At 53.3% G+C, this 13,037-nt stretch overlaps 5 protein-coding genes across 5 annotated transcripts; 3 read left to right on the top strand and 2 right to left on the bottom strand.

Annotated features, from left to right (window-relative positions):
- Nucleotides 1-566: 566 nt before the first annotated feature.
- Nucleotides 567-1,943, bottom strand: FIBRA_04781 (uncharacterized protein; the record flags this gene model as incomplete). Its single annotated transcript, XM_012326569.1, has 6 exons — nucleotides 567-896; nucleotides 949-1,104; nucleotides 1,158-1,499; nucleotides 1,552-1,733; nucleotides 1,774-1,877; nucleotides 1,939-1,943. The coding sequence occupies 6 exons, from the start codon at nucleotides 1,941-1,943 to the stop codon at nucleotides 567-569; spliced, it is 1,119 nt and encodes a 372-aa protein (XP_012181959.1).
- A 551-nt stretch (nucleotides 1,944-2,494) lies between these two features.
- Nucleotides 2,495-3,844, top strand: FIBRA_04782 (uncharacterized protein; the record flags this gene model as incomplete). The annotated part of the gene is made up of 6 exons (XM_012326570.1): nucleotides 2,495-2,558; nucleotides 2,617-2,723; nucleotides 2,779-2,874; nucleotides 2,932-3,072; nucleotides 3,142-3,545; nucleotides 3,598-3,844. The coding sequence occupies 6 exons, from the start codon at nucleotides 2,495-2,497 to the stop codon at nucleotides 3,842-3,844; spliced, it is 1,059 nt and encodes a 352-aa protein (XP_012181960.1).
- A 619-nt stretch (nucleotides 3,845-4,463) lies between these two features.
- FIBRA_04783 (uncharacterized protein) lies at nucleotides 4,464-5,250 on the top strand (the record flags this gene model as incomplete). The annotated part of the gene is made up of 2 exons (XM_012326571.1): nucleotides 4,464-5,072; nucleotides 5,113-5,250. 2 exons carry the CDS (start codon nucleotides 4,464-4,466, stop codon nucleotides 5,248-5,250), a joined length of 747 nt encoding a protein of 248 aa, XP_012181961.1.
- Nucleotides 5,251-5,284: 34 nt separating this feature from the next.
- Nucleotides 5,285-10,092, top strand: FIBRA_04784 (uncharacterized protein; the record flags this gene model as incomplete). Its single annotated transcript, XM_012326572.1, has 10 exons — nucleotides 5,285-7,780; nucleotides 7,833-8,158; nucleotides 8,222-8,504; nucleotides 8,554-8,700; nucleotides 8,750-8,822; nucleotides 8,890-9,035; nucleotides 9,088-9,524; nucleotides 9,579-9,749; nucleotides 9,803-9,925; nucleotides 9,978-10,092. 10 exons carry the CDS (start codon nucleotides 5,285-5,287, stop codon nucleotides 10,090-10,092), a joined length of 4,317 nt encoding a protein of 1,438 aa, XP_012181962.1.
- A 149-nt stretch (nucleotides 10,093-10,241) lies between these two features.
- FIBRA_04785 (uncharacterized protein) lies at nucleotides 10,242-11,370 on the bottom strand (the record flags this gene model as incomplete). Its single annotated transcript, XM_012326573.1, has 5 exons — nucleotides 10,242-10,341; nucleotides 10,390-10,604; nucleotides 10,664-10,749; nucleotides 10,799-10,925; nucleotides 10,981-11,370. 5 exons carry the CDS (start codon nucleotides 11,368-11,370, stop codon nucleotides 10,242-10,244), a joined length of 918 nt encoding a protein of 305 aa, XP_012181963.1.
- Nucleotides 11,371-13,037: the final 1,667 nt, after the last annotated feature.

The raw sequence follows: 13,037 nt of genomic DNA on the forward strand, positions 1-13,037 counted from the left end.
ACACGAACAACAAGACAGAAATCAAAAATTTCTGGCTTTGCAGTCGGCTCTTGCGGACTGGCTGCCAGAGACAGACGAGAGCAATGGCACACGGCCGTACACGGACAGAATAAGGAATGTCTGTCACTGTTGCCAGTTCCCACGTACTGTGCGCAAGCACATGAATATGAACATTCAGCCACATATCGACTGTGGTATACGGCGGAATAGTATGTATATCTGATAGCCTATGTAGTCTGGTGAACATACTAATACCCACGCGTAGAGGTAGAATCTGCTAATGAGCTTCCCCGATCCCCAGACGTATTGCTAAATGGCGTTCAACGAACGCGCATTTCTTGCGTTGTCACTCATGTGGAGGTGTAGCGTATGCTGCGGTAAATTCGTCTTGAGTGAAAGTGCTTGCCGTGTTGCAACCGCTGCAAAAACCAAGCCGTTGACGTGGTACCAGCTGGCCGATAAACAGTCATGGATACTGGCTCCGACGCGAGTACGAATGGGCGTGTCAATCAGGGTAGGTGTCACAGAATGTTAATGAGGCCAAGCAAATTGTCAAGCGAGGCCAATCAAAGCCGATGCTTCTGCCTAGGGCCCAACTGCACTGTCCCTTTGACCCGACCATTGCTATCAAGGGCGATCGGACCCACTTTCGAACGGTCTTCCGATGACATCCGTTTGCGCTTCTTGTTGTCATACTGTCTGAAATTCCAATCGCTTTGAAACATCTTTTGCGGCGTTACAATTTTGGGAGATGAACGACTAGATGGCGAAGGGAGGAGTGCAGGTTGTTGCGTAGATGGCCCAGACTCCAAATAATCGGAAGTAGAGTGAGTATTCGCTTCTGAATTTCCAAATTCATATGTGTCGTCAGGTTCAAAGATCGAAGCCTTAAGATCCTATAAGATACCAATATAGCAACGTATTCGTAGAATAGGAGATGCAACGAACCTCCTGTCCAGAAGCTCGCCTACTATGACCAGTCCAATGTGGAGATTGAGATGATACCGAGGGCTTGACAGCTAGCCGTGTGAGATCATTGATCGTGGTTATATTTACTGCGACTTGCTGCCTCAATTCGGCGATTTTCGCCTTTTGTCTGACTGCCTGACCCCGAAGGTCTGCAAACGACGTCACATAAAGGCATTTGAGAAACATACCTTATCCTTATGTGCAATCATCATGCTCCGCAGTCCATCCGCTTCCTTCGATTTCTCGGAAACTTGCGTCAGGAATTCCTTCTTCGATGTCTCAATGTGTTGCTTAAGCTGATCATTTCGCTCTCTGAGACTGACCACCTCTTTTCTAGCTTGATCTGCTGCCTCCAGTGCACGCTGCATCAGACGTTCTGTCTTTTCTCCATCCTCGCGTAAGTGCTGGTTAATTTCACGCAACTGATTCAGCCCGCGTCGTACAGTCACGATCTCTTCCCTTTGTATGATGGCAGACGCAAACACGGGCGCGACTCGCTGAAAGAATTCCGCAACTGAGACTAATAAAGTCTACTCAGAAGTATCGATGAATATGTGAGGAGTGCTGAAAATTGGCACGTACCTCAAGGGCACATGGCTCTCGGTGCAGACCATCGACTACTTGCTGGATCGCATGCCCCGCACTTCGCAAATTTTCTGCGCTAGACTTAGGACTTAAAATCTTAATCCTTTCGCTTGCATGCTCCGCGTGCCTGAGAACAGATTCGGGGTACAGTTCTCGTTGGGACTCGTCATGGGGCTGGTCTGTGGCAGCATGAGAGCCGGCCGACAATACTATGTATACTGGATGCAAATCCTCGTTGACGAATGGCTGTCTGCAGATTGGACAAAATTTTCTCCTCAAACGAGAGCTGTATTGGGTTATGGAAGTGGTGCAGAAGCCATGTCCTTTGGTATCACAGTAAGTCAATGTGCCCGTGAGTCTTAGGCTAACTTAATCTACACGTACCACATGGCAAGAAACGAAAGTCGTTGAGAGGATGTTGCTCGAGGCAGATACTGCACTGGGCATGCATCTCAGTCGGCGACGAGGAACGCGTGAGTGGTCAAGTGGTCGGACGCGTCTCCGTTCAACGCGGTTGTGGCGTGGGAACTCCTCCCCTTCCAAGCTAGTCGCATTGATCTCGGTCCACCAAGGTCGGTGCCATCACTTCACCGAGCTCGAGCCTCGGGGTTCTCCCCAAGTTTTCCCTCTCAAATTCAGCGTGTAAGTACTTACGTCCTTAGCGTGGCAGCGATGTGCATTGTGCGGCCCGGCTAAGTCAGTCGGATTTGTGCCTACCATCGTGTGGCGTGAGCAGGTAAAGGTAACCTGAATCACATGGCTACGGGCAGTGCAAGTGCCTTTCGGCGACTGAGCGTGGAGACGATACCCGGAAGTTGACCGGAAGATGGAACAAGTTGATTGTTTGCGCCCGGGTCGGACTGATGACCATTATTGATGGCCGACGTACTTAAATACTGTCGACAATCTCTCCACCCGATATTCCATACCGATTACCGCCATGTCTGTCATCTCCACGCCTATAACGGAACTCTTCAAAATCAAGCATCCCGTCCTCCTCGCCGGTGCGTCAAGCCAACTAAGTACCAAATCATTGATGTTGATGTAAATACGCTGTCGTAGGGATGAACGTCGCTGCAGGACCCGAGCTTGCAGCTGCTGTCACAAACGCAGGAGGCATGGGAGTCATTGGAGGACATGGCTACACCCCGAAGATCCTCCGCCAACAGGTATGATTTCCCTGATAGATCATGCCGTAATGCTTCATAACTTTTCAATACAAAGATCCGAGCGTTGAAGGAAGACTTGCACGACAAGAGTGCCCCATTCGGCGTCGACCTACTGATCCCTCAAGTTGGTGGGAGCGCACGGAAGACAAATGTGAGTTCCCGTCTCTGCTTGTATGTGTTTTTTGAAGCCTCAAGGGAGCCCCCATAGCATGATTATCAAAATGGGCAGTTGCCGCAGCTCTTAGATGTCATCATCGAAGAAAAGACGTCTCTATTCGTTTGTGCTGTTGGTATTCCACCGAAATGGGCTGTTGAGCGATTGCATGCGGCCGGTATCCCTGTCATGAATGTCAGTACCCCTTTCATTTTATTTAAGAAACAGGATTCCCGCTCATCATTCTTTCGCTAAACCTTCTAGATGGTCGGACACCCCAAGCATGTGAAGCGAGCTCTCGAGGTCGGTGTCGATCTTATCTGTGCGCAGGGGGGCGAGGGCGGAGGGCACACTGGGGATATTGCCGCTTCCATACTCATTCCTGCATGCGTGGATGCCTGCAAGGGGTTCACCTCTTCACTCACGGGCAAGCCCGTGTATGTTATTGGGGCTGGTGCGGTGTTCGATGGCAGAGGACTCGCGGCCAACTTGATGTGGGGTGCCCAGGCCGTTTGGGTAGGCACACGTTTCGTGGCGAGTGTTGAAGCTGGTGCGCCCAAGGCGCACAAGGACGCAATTGTACGCTCTGGCATCGACGACACTGCGCGAACGCTCATCTACACTGGGCGGCCTCTGCGGGTGGTACGAAATGCGTATGTCGACGATTGGTGAGCTATGGAGTCGTCCTGTGGTGTTGGTTCTGGTCTTATGATCTGGCAGGAATAACAACCGGCAAGCGGAAATACGGGAGCTCACGTCGAAGGGCATTCTTCCTCACGATGAGGAGATGCGGCAGCATCCGGAGAAGCTCGGGAAGGGCATAACGTTCCTTACAGGCCAGGTTGCCGGCTTAATCTACGACATCTTGCCTGCTAAAGCCATCATCGACAACATGGTCACTGAAGCCGCACAAGTTCTCCAGGGAGGTGCCGCTACAGTTGTTACTCCGGCGAAAGCGAAGCTTTAATGTAAAATTTTTATTGGTTTCTGTTCCGTATTTAATTCAGGACTTCTGGGGGACGAACAAATTTGTTCGGTTTGACTCTTTGAGTGTTGTATTAGGTTGTATACTCTATAGGTAATATATCTCCGAACACGCCTCATCGGCCGGAATTGGAACGTTTGGGCAGTAACTCGGTAAGTATTATCGAACAACTTGAATTACTAATTTGTTCGTTAAACTTGGGATTCGTCGGAGGACATTTCTCACAAAGTACATGTAATCGTCACTTGAATTGCTGCCTTTCGGGGCTCACTCAGACAGTACTGACTCGTAGACCGACTCTTGAGTCTTAAGTTGGCGAGCCACAAGCAACTCGATCACGTGGCGACGCGTCGCGTCGCGTTCGAGTCGAACTTGGATCTCTAAATCCTCCCCGCCGTTCGCGAATACCGATTAGTATGATCAACTGCCGTCATATTACTCAACAAAAAAGTATCTAGGGGCAAACACATACACCGTATCTCCTATTCGACTATACCCCATTTGCCGATCTCGGGCTGTTGACAGTAAGTAACCACACTTGTGGAGAGCATCAGTATTCAGGGATGTACTAAGCATTTGACAGATCCAATCCACTTACAAGATGGCTGCAATGCTAGAGACCCCTTCACGAGTATGGAGGCGTATCGAGGCCATTGAAGGGCAGGACATGCCGTCTCTCCCATCGCTCCCGGCTTTTGAAGACTCCGCTGACCATGAGTCGGAAACCACTGATACTTCCTACGACCATCCTCAAGATGTCCTTCCAATACACTCGACGCCAGCTGCGTTTTCCTCTCACACCATGTCCACCATTCGTCCTCCATCTAGCACAGCCAGCACAGCCAGATTCGCGCATTCCCTTGCTTCCCGTTCTAGCAAATCTGTGCTATCCGCGTCTCGCGACAATATCGTGAAGCAAGCCAAGGAGGAGAGCTTCGACGTGAGCTCTATCCCAAGTCTGCCCGATATGCATCAATACAACCACGACCTTGACATTCGGAGCAGCGATCAAGACACAGAGCATAGTTCCAGTCCTGGGGCTCATTCACTACGAGGGTTTGACGGAAATGTGGTGGAGGATGTGGAAGGTGATCTAGATCTTTCCGATGCATTGCAATCGGTGAGTCGCCCCCATTCGCCTGCAATGGATGACATCGCCACTCCAAGTAAAAAGTATGACTACTCTGTGAGTCTGCGTTCGGAAAAGAAGGTGTGTACGGATATTATATTCCAGCTCTCACAATATACAGACGGGTGTTGCAGCCATCGCCCTTCGACAAAATGAGGCACGTATCATTCAGACGGCCACTATCGCGCACGCGTACGCCCTCTTTGACTCGAACAACACCCTCTCCGTCCTCTTCCTCTTCGCATTCAACTCCCCATAGCAATGCATCATTGGCCGACCTCCGATCTATGACTATGTCGCCCCTTGCTGCATTAACTGTACCGCTACCACGTTCTACTACTGCCTCTCCCGCACCGTTCGTGAGAGAAGCCAACGAGGAACTTCCATCCCAGCGTCATGAACAGGAGACGTCCCAGTCGGATATTCAGAATGACAACTCTCGCGATGCGATGGACTTAACCGATCCACTACTGCCACAGCAGAGTGTCAGCGAACGGGAGCCGGACGATCAGAGAGAGCCAACATTCTCATCAGAGGAGGCTCCTACGCAGTCTGATAATGGCTCAACGCGTGGAATGCGATCCCCCATGGGCCTTTCAGCTGCATTCTCCTCACCCACGCCATCCGCAATGTTTACGCCAACCCCGGCTTTTCAGCCTCGCCCGAGAGCGCGGTTCGCTGCTCTGCCTAACACTCCAAGACAGTCAGATTACCCTGCATATGAAGAAGAAAGTGTGGAGCGAGGCGGAGCCGTTGAACGAGATGCCGAAGTTCCAGCAACGCCATATGCGCACAAACGTTCCTTCCTCCTGTCGGTCATTAATTCTACTGCACGACCTAGAATGAAGCACCTAACACCGCATCCACACCACACAGGCGAGGGTCAGTCTATGCAGGTCTCTATGACGCCAGGCGTAAACCTGCGCTCCGCTTTCGCCGGGGTGACACCGCGCCCCCAGATTCGCCCAAGATTGTCACATCCGCTGACGGATGCTTTACCAGGTCCTTCAGAGGCAGGATCGGCCTCGGACACTGAATCCATCCACTCAGTGTCTCTTGCTGGGTCACAATCGCCCATACCGCCTGGCGCGCAATCGCCATATGACCCTACGATGGATCGCGTATCGTTTGTGTCAACTGCGTCCTCGCACGACCTGACAACTCACGCTCGCGCGAATGCGTCGTTCGACCCTGTCATGGGCCTAGGCGAACGCGGCCACGGTGTCGGACGCTTCAATGCCGGAAAGCTGAACAACTATTTGCATGGGTTGAATCGTCGACTGCAGGAAGAAAACGAGACGTTAGTAATCCGCTTGAAGACATACGAGGAAAAGTATGGAATGGGAGCTGAGGGTGCATCCACGACAACGCCCGACAAATCCCAAAGTTTGCAACAGCCCCAGAGTGCTCAGAGCAGGAGACTGAGTGGCGGCGCAAGACGCGTGAGTGCTGGTCCCGGCATAGGGCTTGGGGATGTGCCAGAGGATCGGCTCGCCGAGAGCTGGATAGAAGAAAAGGCTCTTCTGGAGGAAGAGTTGGACGAGCTAAGACATAAACTCGAACATCTGACGGGTGAGAAGGAGAGTGCCGAAGAGGCTGTTCTGCAAGAGCGAGCAGAGAGAGCCAGAGATAAAGAGCGGTGGCGAGAGCGAATGTCGGAAGTGGAAAAGGGTGTTTCGGGTATCATCGAGGACCTGGAACGCAAGCTTGCAGAGGCAGAGGAGAGTGCAAAGACAGCAGCGCAGCAAAAAAGCGAGGCGCAGAAAGAGGCTGAAAAGCGTCTGGTTGCGATCTTGGCTGAGAAAGCGCTGTTGGAGGACAGGATCAAGAAGGCGGAGGATGCACTTGAGAGCGGTCAAGACCTAGGTGCAGACCTTAATGCGGCCAATGAGCTTATAGCTCGGGCGATGACCAACCTCAGCGGCGCGAATATGCAAATCAAGGAGCTGGAGGACGAGGTGATGCGCGCGGATGAGAAGGTTGACGACCTGGAAAGACAGGTGCGGTTGCAAAAAGAGCACAGCATAGACCTTGACAAGGAGCTACAAAAGAGGTCAACTGAATTCAATGACACGCTTCTGCACAATAAATCGCTTGATGCTGACCTCCAGAAGACCCGGAGGGAGCTGCAATCCTCGAGAGAATATGCTGCTCAGATGGAGACGGATGCTGGTATTGCTGTCGAGCGCATAGAAACCTTGGAAGCTCAGCTCACGGCTACCCAGGAGCAGGTGGCCGAGGTGACTGATGAGGTTGAACGAGAAAGGGAGGAAGTCGACAGGCTTGCGGATGAAGCGAACAAAGCATCGGAACTAGCACGACAGCTGGAGGCAGCGTTGGAAGCTGCTGAGGTAAAGATGCTCGATGATGAGCAGCAGCTTGTGTCTCTGAAGGCTAAGGTCTCCTCGCTGGAGCAGGCTCGCGAGCATGAACAATCCAACGAGAGTGCTGATCGCCAAGATGACCTTGTCATGCAGCTCCAAAATGAAGTCGAATCCCTAGAGAGCGAGCTTGACGATGCGAGGAAAGAGATTGCGAGACTGAATATGCTCATTAACCAATCTCCTGCGCGCAAAGCCATCGACAGGGCCAAGGATGCAAGAATCGAACTGTTGGAGAAGGAGAAAGAGGATCTCCTGGACAGGATGAAGTCGATCAAGAGTCAGAATAATAGCGTGTACGGAACTCCGGGAAAGCTCCCAAATGCCAGCAGTATCTCACCAATGCACCGGCAATTGCTCTCCCTCTCTCTCAAAAGCCCCAAGACACCTGGAGGACCGTTGCGAGACGTGAGTGTGGTTGTATGTCCGCGCACGATAACTCTGACCGGCGGGTTTGCAGCTATCGTGGTTGCAGAACACTATTAATGATCCTACCGTCTCACCTTTGGTAGCAGAGATAGCCAGGCTGCAGTCCGAACTGGATCGCGCCAACGAAAGCATCGATGACAAGCTGGACCAACTCGAGGACGCCGGCTTGGGTGTCGTGGGTCTCACACAGCAACTCGAAGATGCTCGGAGCAAAATAAACTATCTTGAAGATGAGATTGCGAGACAGGGTCGGAAGGAAGACAGACTCCATCAGCGCCTACAGCGTCTCCGTTGCATAAAGTGTCACACTAAAGTGGACGTGAGTGGCCTGCAGCAGGCCAACAATGGAGATGCCAGGTAATAATCTAAAAGTCTACATTGCCAAACGCTAACCTCGTTATTGCTTGTTATTGCTCGTAGTTCCATCCTCGAAATGTCCACGTCAAGCCTCCTGTCGGAACCGCCGACGCCGCCAACCAAGACCAGTGAGGCTTTGCGAGCAAACCTTCGCGAAGTGACCTCGCAGCTGGCGTCTATGAAGAAGACTTGGCAGGAGGAGAAGCGTCAGCTACTCGGAGAGAAAGCCGTCCTGCAAGACGCAACGACCCGCTTGAATGCGGAGGTCCGCGACGCAAAGAACGAAGTCAGGAAGCTTGTCGAGACAGAGCGAGCTGGTGAAAAAGCCCGTGCTGGGATCCAGGGGGTTGGTCGTCCTTCTTGATGTATGGACGAAAATACTGACAGCAATTTAGGAACTCGACTGGGCGAAACGCGCTATCGACGATCTTGAGTCAGAACTCAAGGCCGAGCGAACACGTCTGCGGACGCTGACTACTGAGCAGGCCCGTGCGCAGCGAGACAAGGACGAGGTTGTTTTGCAGCTGCATAGGACGGAGACTGTGAGTGGCAGGGCTTATGTGTCGTCATATTGCTAATCTCTGAAATTAGGACATTACCGACGTGAGGGACCATGTGCAACGTCTTAAGGAAGAGAATCATAAATTAGAGAAGGAACTTCGCTGTGAGTGGTCCTGACTCGGCATGCAACCTTCGCTTACACAGGTGTTGCGTGGCTTGGCTTCCGACAGCCAACGCTCTCGCTGAGCAGAAAGCCCGCCTTCTGGAAACGAAAGTGGCCCAAAACACTGAAACCATCGAGCAGCTGCGCCAGGAGCGGTCCCTCCTGGTCACAGACCACAAGGAGCTGCAGAAGCGCTACTCAAAGGCTTCCGAGGTGCGTGCGCTGCGCGCGAGGATAGTATCAGGTCTGACCGCTCCTCTGACAGCACATGAATAAGCTAAAAGACGAGTACGCAGCCTCGCAGACCTCCCACGACGAGCGCCGCCACCAGCTCGACCTGCGCATGCTCGAGATCGACGACCTCCGGCGGGCGCTTGCGGAGCAGGCGGACGAGCTGCATCGCGCGGAGGCAGAGAAGGACCGCATCGTGGCGGAAAAGAGCGACGTCGCGCGCACCGTGGCAGCCCTCGAGGCGGACCTGCGGCGGGTGCGCGCCGACGCAGAGGCATTCGGCCGAGACCTGAAGCTGCTGCGTGCGCAGAAGGACCGGCTCGAGGAGGAGCGACGGCTCGACGCGGCGGGGGCAGAGCGCGCACAGAAGCAGGCGCACGCGCAGGTCCGCCTGCTGAAAGAGGAGGCGGAGCGGCAGCGACAGAAGGCAGCAGCCGTGGACGAGGAGCTCCACCGGCACGTTTGTGCTGCGTGCGTGCAGTGCTCTTCTCTGCGGCGCCATGTACTGACGTGCGGATTGTGCAGCGACGAGCAGCAGCTGGCTGGGCTGAAGCTGCAGCATAACAAGGAGTGCAAGGGCCTGATCGTGCAGATCCGCTACCTCAAGGCGAAGTTTGCACGGGAGTCGGCGCTGCGCGACGGCCTGGGGTACCAGAAGCAGTACCTCCTTGTCCTGCTCGCGCGGCTCGAAAAGAAGTAGGATGTGTCTTTCCGAGCGCGACTCCGTGTCTAATGTGTTTATTGCGCAGCGAACAGACTGTCCTTGCAGCCATCGCGAGAATAGGCTTCCCCGAGGTTAGGCCTCCCGCGCCGCTCAGAAAGCGCAAGCTGCGGAGCGTGGCGCTTTCGGTCATGTTCATTCTACGCTCAAAGTAGGTGCTTCGCTGGCTTGTGTTCGTACCCGCTTTATTTACACAATGCTAGGCGCGCTAGCGATGCGTGGCGGGAGCAAAGCGCGTCGAAGCAAGCAATTGCGACAGCGTTGCAAGAAGTCCGACAACGGCGAGCGGCGAATGCTAACGCCAAAGGCGCATCATGAGTCTTAGACTGTTTGCTATTTCACACTGGCACATGTTCCTTGCACATTATCTTATTGGCTATCTTCCACTGACCCTGTTGTACCTGTACCCTGCATATATTAGAATTATACCTAGCCCAGAATGTAGAAGTAATGTTGTGTTGTGCGCATTATGGCGGCGGTCGCCGTCTAGGAGAGAGCACGCGGACTGCATCTTTGGTAAACAGGTAGGAGGCACCGCTCCAGACTGTCGTCGTCGCAACCACCCATCTTTGCGACTGTGAGCGGATGGCGGAACGAGTGAGCGAAGCGACTTACTGGAATGCGGTGAGCACCGGACTGATGTCCACCGCCAACACGGGGCTGACGGTGGTGGAGGCCATCAAGACCAGCTGCAGCAGAGTGTTGATCTGCAGGGGGTCAGCAGGTGATGCGGACTCGGGACTGGAGAATGCAGGTGTTACCTTACTGATGCGCGTCGGGTGCACCTCGGCGGATGGGAGGGAAAAGTCCCAGTAACGACTCCAGGTTTTCTGTGAGCAGTGAGGGCAGTGAGGTATGTATCCGTTGCTTGCGGACACGTGAGACATACCGGCGGGGGGAGGGACGTGTAGCGGATGTAGAACGCAGAGAAGCTGAGGAGGACATCCCGGCCGAGGATGATGGCGGCGAGCGGGACTGGACAGGGCGAGGTCAGGGCGGGCAAGTTGAGTGGGCAGGGACGCACCTGGGATCATGCCTTGGACGGCGAGAGTAACGGTGAGGGTGGTCATGAGTGCCTTGTCCGCGGCGGGGTCAAGGATGGAGCCGAGGACGGAGGTCATGGCGAAACGGCGGGCGACGTAGCCATCGACCTGGAGAAAAAGCGAAGGTCAAGCACGCGCACGGGGACGGAGGCGGGCAGCGGACCGTGTCTGTGAGGCCGGCGTACACGAGCAGCGCGGTCGCGAGCTCGAAGTTGCCGTGCAGGATCGCCCAGCCGAGAACGGGGCACGCGGCGATGCGCGAGACGGTGAGCACGTTCGGGATAGTGTAGATGTTTTCGCGCTGCGGCTTCGGATCGCGCACGGGGGGCTCCTGGTCATCGCCCCCGCCTCCGCCGCTGTGCAGGGGGCGGTAGACGGAGAAGAGGCGTGTGTGAGACGTCCATGGGTGCTTGCTCAAGTGCGGCTGTAGTAGTTGGAGGCGGATGTTGCCCGAGGAGTATCTCTGAGGACGGCTGAGAGAAAGAGAATGAGAGCGTCGGGGAGGAGGAGGAGGATGTCGGAGAGCCAGGCGTGGACAGAATCGTGCAAGCATCGGTCGTCGCTGCCACCGCCAGCCTGGGACTCGAGCCGATCCAGATTCATGGGGCGCGCCGGCTGTCACACGCACGGGGCCGTGACCCCAGCGCGCCGCGACGCGTCGCACCGTCACGGTCGAAAGCGCGATACCAGGGTCGAAAGCGCTGCAAATGCTCAAAGTATTGGCTCTGTGCAAGCCGCAATCATGGGACGCAGTAAATTCGATAGAGTTATTTATTTATGTACAGGAAACCACCCGACAATGTCGCAGATGTCGGGCAGAAAGTCAGTGAAACAAGATGTCTGTGCCAACCTACACCAACAATGCAGTACTTAGCGTCGCTCGAAACAATAATTTCTCTACTATAGCTCACCTCCGAAATTGCCTTCTCCACTGCATCCTCGAATACTGAGCAGAATGCAAGAACCTCGCTTACACGCTCCGTGCAGGAAACACTTTCCATCTCCTTCATTACGAATTCGAACATTTCCAGACGGAATGCCGATACGGACGGCCGTATTTCCAATAGTCTTGTACCAGAACCGTCATCGAGAGAGAGACCGTGTACTATCTCAGCGCATCGCGCTCTTCCGTTAGATCGAGCCTAAACACTTGGATGTACCCGAAGGCGAAGGCAGCGAAGTATTCATGATGCAAACCTCGGCTTGGCTGGTCTGCAAGATGAGATTCACCGGGCACACGAACGAGCAGCAGTTGATGCGTGGGAGACACTATGGCAGGAATTTCCGACCACCGGTACGGAAGTTGTCGAATGGATCTTGGAGGCGAACGCGGGATATCTCGGGAGAATTTTACAGGCGTTGTTGGAGATGAGCAGTGGTACATAAACTCTGCCTCCGCGATGCTTGTGTCTGGTACCTTTATTCTTCGAAATGAAATGTTAGGCCCGCTTTATGCCACTACCGCTGGGAACAAAATGCATATTTTTGCGGCTGTCATAATACACGATCCGAAACATAAATCATCTGCCTACGTACGTGAAAGGATTCTACCATACCCAGGACAGTTTTACATCAAATCCTAAGGACCGACTCTGATCAAGCACAGAAAAAATGTCAGTCCGTACGTGTATCTGATGACATACATGTGTGTTAGACCTACTAAGTTGGATACCTGATTTAAGACTTCCGTGACTCACAACTAAATGGAAACGCTAGAGCCGGGTGAGATCTCAGAATATTGATTGAGCTACTCCGACTCTCGGTGAACAACACATTTGGATTTACCTAATATGCAGAGTAGATCAGCTGCATGTAGATGCCAATGTAACGACCTTGACATCTACCTCCCCGATAGCTTTATCTAATGCGTTTTCTAATGCTGTGCAAAAGGCGGAGATTTTTTCTACATGCTGTCGGCACTCAGAGCACCCGCTCAACTCCTTTATCAGCATAGGAAATACATCCTGACGAAATACTATCACAGAAGGCCGAGAACCTGTGCTCCGCTCTGCTTCATTCAAGTAGGCTGAATACCATTGAGAAATTCGAGAGGAGGCCTTGGAAGATCGCGGAGGGGATAAAGTTGTCCCAAAGGAAAATTTCGCGGTGGAAGAAACTGACCCAGAGAAAGTTCTAGTAGTGCAACATCTGAAACACTGAACCACATTCTCAAAATCGGGCGAATCTTCGATCATTATATGTGCCGTTCCACCAAAAAAC

Source organism: Fibroporia radiculosa (assembly GCF_000313525.1).
Source record: "Fibroporia radiculosa TFFH 294 genomic supercontigs, scaffold3357, whole genome shotgun sequence".
Taxonomy (NCBI): domain Eukaryota; kingdom Fungi; phylum Basidiomycota; class Agaricomycetes; order Polyporales; family Fibroporiaceae; genus Fibroporia; species Fibroporia radiculosa.